The sequence below is a fragment of the Mobula birostris genome, chromosome 13 (assembly GCF_030028105.1).
Source record: "Mobula birostris isolate sMobBir1 chromosome 13, sMobBir1.hap1, whole genome shotgun sequence".
Lineage (NCBI taxonomy): Eukaryota > Metazoa > Chordata > Chondrichthyes > Myliobatiformes > Myliobatidae > Mobula > Mobula birostris.
In genome coordinates this window covers 61,461,072-61,465,004 of record NC_092382.1, presented here as the reverse complement: position 1 = coordinate 61,465,004, position 3,933 = coordinate 61,461,072, and the positions used below count along the sequence as shown (strand labels likewise).

General features: G+C 41.2%; 1 protein-coding gene across 1 annotated transcript; it reads left to right on the top strand.

The window, feature by feature from the left end:
• The first annotated feature begins 1,614 nt into the window (after positions 1-1,614).
• LOC140207639 (peptidyl-prolyl cis-trans isomerase-like) lies at positions 1,615-2,938 on the top strand. Its single transcript, XM_072276194.1, has one exon. It carries the CDS (start codon positions 1,664-1,666, stop codon positions 2,165-2,167), a length of 504 nt encoding a protein of 167 aa, XP_072132295.1. The 5' UTR covers positions 1,615-1,663; the 3' UTR covers positions 2,168-2,938.
• Positions 2,939-3,933: the final 995 nt, after the last annotated feature.

Below are 3,933 nucleotides of genomic sequence, written 5' to 3'. Positions count from 1 at the left end.
TTTCCAACTCTCTCTCTGCACCTGTAGATTTCCATGTAGTTCATATGCCTACAATATATTGTATATTCTATGGCTCTACCATAACTCTTAACGTGGAGAATTCCAAAGGATCACAACCTGCAGAAGAAATTCGTCTTCATCTCCTGATCAATGGGAAACCAATTACTCAAACTATATCCCATTTTCTCGATATCCTCACTTGGAGAAACATCGTCTCAGCATCTTGTCTGACAACACCCTCAGAATCTTGCTTCAGTAAGATCACTTGTCATTGTTCCCTACACGCTCACCCCTCGCCCCTATATGTGAATCCCCTGATTCAAGTATGTCCTTTATTAAAGACGAGATCTGAACTGTACACAGAACGCCAGGTGTTGTCTCACGAGCTCCCAATAAAGTTGCTACAAAATATCCTTACCCTTGTATTCCATAACCCTTACAATAAAGGCCAACATTCCATTGGCCTTTCTGCATATTTGTTTAACCTACACACCCTTTTTGTGTGCTAGAGATTGAGTTTGCACTGCAACATTCTCTAAACACCTCTCTATTTAACAATCAGGTTTGTCTTTCTTCTTTCCAGAGCAGGCAGGCAACTTCATATTTTGTTCTATATTATATTTCAAAGGCCACTTTCCTGCTCATCCACTTAACCTGTGCTCATCACGTTGCAGGCTCTTGTGTACTCTGCATCACCTGATAAGCCACTTATCTTTATATTTTCAACAAATTTGAGAACATACATCCGGTCTCCTCAGATTACAACCAATGCATCCACTATCTCTGATGCCACTCATTTGTAAAGATACAAATTTGTCCTGTTCTTTTTCACTGATAAAAAAAAAAAAATCCCTCTCCCTACAGACCTTTGCAATCTGTTATTACTTTCATTATTTAGAATCTGTAACTTCTCATTCCCAATTTTACAATAAGCCTCAAAAACCAACATTACTTTTGGCTTTTTACTTGTATTTCGGTAAAAACCCCATCAATATTTTTAATAATTTTCTTATGTGTCCCACATTCTTTACAATTTTTGTGGCATACCTTGTAGTTTTAAACTTTCCCAGTCCTCTTGACTACCATCAATTAATTAATCCTCATTACAACGTATATTATTTCAAAGATATAGCATCCTAACTTCCTTGGGAATTCTCCACAGATGGTGCACCCTTCTCGTGGGGCGTTTCTTCCTCCAGACTTTTGCTGTAAGTTAAGAAATACCTCCTTAAATGAGTGCTTGCACTGACATCAGACGCTAGAGAGGGCGGGCGGAACAGTTCGACAGGACTATCAGCTGAGAGGAGGAGTATTCATACACACCAGGTCCGCCTCTCTCATTTGGTTGGTGAAATATCAGCTATTTTACACGATCAGCTATATTCCAAAAGAGCTTACGCGACGAGGGAGAAAAAGACAACTTCTGTCAAAGATTGAGAGAAATTACACCAAACCTACTTCAAACGTTGGAGAGAAGTAGGATAAATCGGTGTCCTGCAGACAGTCGGTCTAACTTAATAGAGGGAAGACTAGCAGGATCCGAAAGGGTCCGGACAGTTGTGGGTATCGCTTCTCCGCTTTTTGGCTGCATCGTCACAAAGTGACAAAGGCAGTGTACAGCTTGCCGCTTGCGTTTTTCTCCGACCTCGGAAACTGCAGAACCATGGCCGGCAAAAACCCCGAGGTTTTTATGGACATCTCTATTCAGGATAAACCCCAGGGTCGCCTAGTGATGGAGCTAAGACCAGATATTGTCCCAAAGACTGCAGAAAACTTCCGTGCATTATGCACAGGCGAGAAGGGTTTCGGTTACAAAGGCTCAACGTTCCACAGAATCATTCCTGGCTTCATGTGCCAGGGTGGCGACTTCACAAAACATGACGGCACTGGAGGCAAGTCCATCTATGGGGAGAAGTTTAAAGATGAGAATTTTCAGCTGAAGCACACGGGGCCAGGCATCCTGTCCATGGCCAATGCTGGACCAAATACAAATGGTTCCCAGTTCTTCATATGCATCACAGGGAGCAGCTGGTTGGATGGGAAACATGTTGTGTTTGGATCTGTGGTAGAAGGAATGGATGTGGTAAGGAAGATGGAGAGCTGTGGCACCATGAATGGAACACCAAAACCCACGGTTAAAATCACTGAGTGTGGGCAGTTGACCTAAAGTATTTGAATTTGGAATTGTACTGTTTAGATAAAGTGTGATTGTTTGGAACTCCAAAAAAAAAAACACACAAAAAAACGTCCGGTGCTGCTGGCAGATCAGCTCGGTGAAAGACGCTCTTTGGTCGGCCCGAAACTTGATGATCTACCAGATGTCCAGTGTAGACAGGAAAACCTGGATCAGGGGTCGATGGACCGGACCGTGAACCGGAATACCGTCTTTATGGACCGGACGATGACAACATATTTTGGTCTTGTTCTATACAGGAACAGTACTGGATGTCAGTTTTTTCGACAATTTCTAAAGCACTTAAAATTAATTTACAATTTAGCAAATTAACTGTGCTTTTTGGAATAATTCCTCAAAATATCCGTGATATCTCTATGTCTGACCATCATGTTATTGCATTTGTTACATTGATAGCTAGGAGGGTAATTTTGTTGAAGTGGAAGGATACATCAGCTCCCACTTTGTCACAATGGTTCTCTCAAGTGATGCTATGTCTTAGTTTGGAGAAAATTAGAAGTCGAACCTTTGAACCTTTATTTGATTTTGAGAAAAGATGGGGTTCATTTGCTCGTTATTATCATTTGAGTTAATTGATAGATTTCCTCCATGATCTAATTGTAAATTTTTGGTATATATTTTTTTTCTTGCTGGCGGTTTGATGTTTATTTTTAGAGGCTTTTTGTATGACGCATGGCTCCGGGTTGTACACCTAATGGGGTTTTATCCCAGATTTTCTGCTTAGTAGTGTTTTTTTTTAAATTATCAGCAACATTTTTCAATCTTTAAAATAATGTTTTTTTTCCTCTAGACATTGTGTTGCTTAATTTGATGTACTCGTGTTATTTTTGAATAATATAATAATAATAAAAAGATTTGAAAAGAAAAAAGAAAGAAACTGCTGAGATACAGTCGGCTAAGAGCCAAGTGCTGATAAATAGGACCCGTGTAGAATTGATGAAGTTCCTGTCTCTTTCTCCATTCATGTTTCCTCCTTACGGCAGAACTAACCCTCTCACTGTGTCAGAATCAGTGATTAAAGTTCATCCCTGCACATTGTAATTTGAACCGTCTCACTGAGGGTCTCATGGAGACACAACCCCTGCCCTCTGCACATGTGATCACATCTCCCCTGCTTCTGACATGTCAAATAACCTCAGAATGGTTTTCTGATTCAATCTGAAGGTTATGGTACATTCAGCTCATCGTCAGACCTGACAAACCATGTCTTCCCACAGCTGGTTCCACCTGTTGGTGTGTCCTCTTTCCTCCACCTCCAGAGAAGCTGCATCTCCACACAAACTCCTCACTTGAGACGACTGTCTGTACCCGTGACACAGAAAATCACAACACTGTCACTCTCCTGATACCATCCGGGAAGCGGTACCGCAACATAAAAGCCAGGACCAACAGGCTCCGGGACAGCTTCTTCCACCAGGCCGTCAGACTGATGAACTGACGCTGATCTGAGTGTACACTATATTACATTGTCTATTTTATTTATTGTAAATTACAATGATTACACGTTGCACATTTAGATGGAGACGTAATGTAAAGATTTTTACTCCTGATGGATGTAAGAAATTAAGTCAATGCAATTCAATTCCTGATTCCGTATCTGAGCTGCTCGCCTCCGGATATCCTCCGTCAACGAGCTCCTTCCTCAGTCACCATCTGTGAGATTATAAAAAACAATTAAAAACGATCTATCAGACAGCTCCTGTACCCCTCCACCCCTGAACAGGTTCCCCTGTTAAAAA

Excerpts from the sequence above, each read along its gene's own strand:
- LOC140207639 (XM_072276194.1), top strand. The coding sequence starts at position 1,664 with ATGGCCGGCAAAAACCCCGAGGTTTTTATGGACATCTCTATTCAGGAT.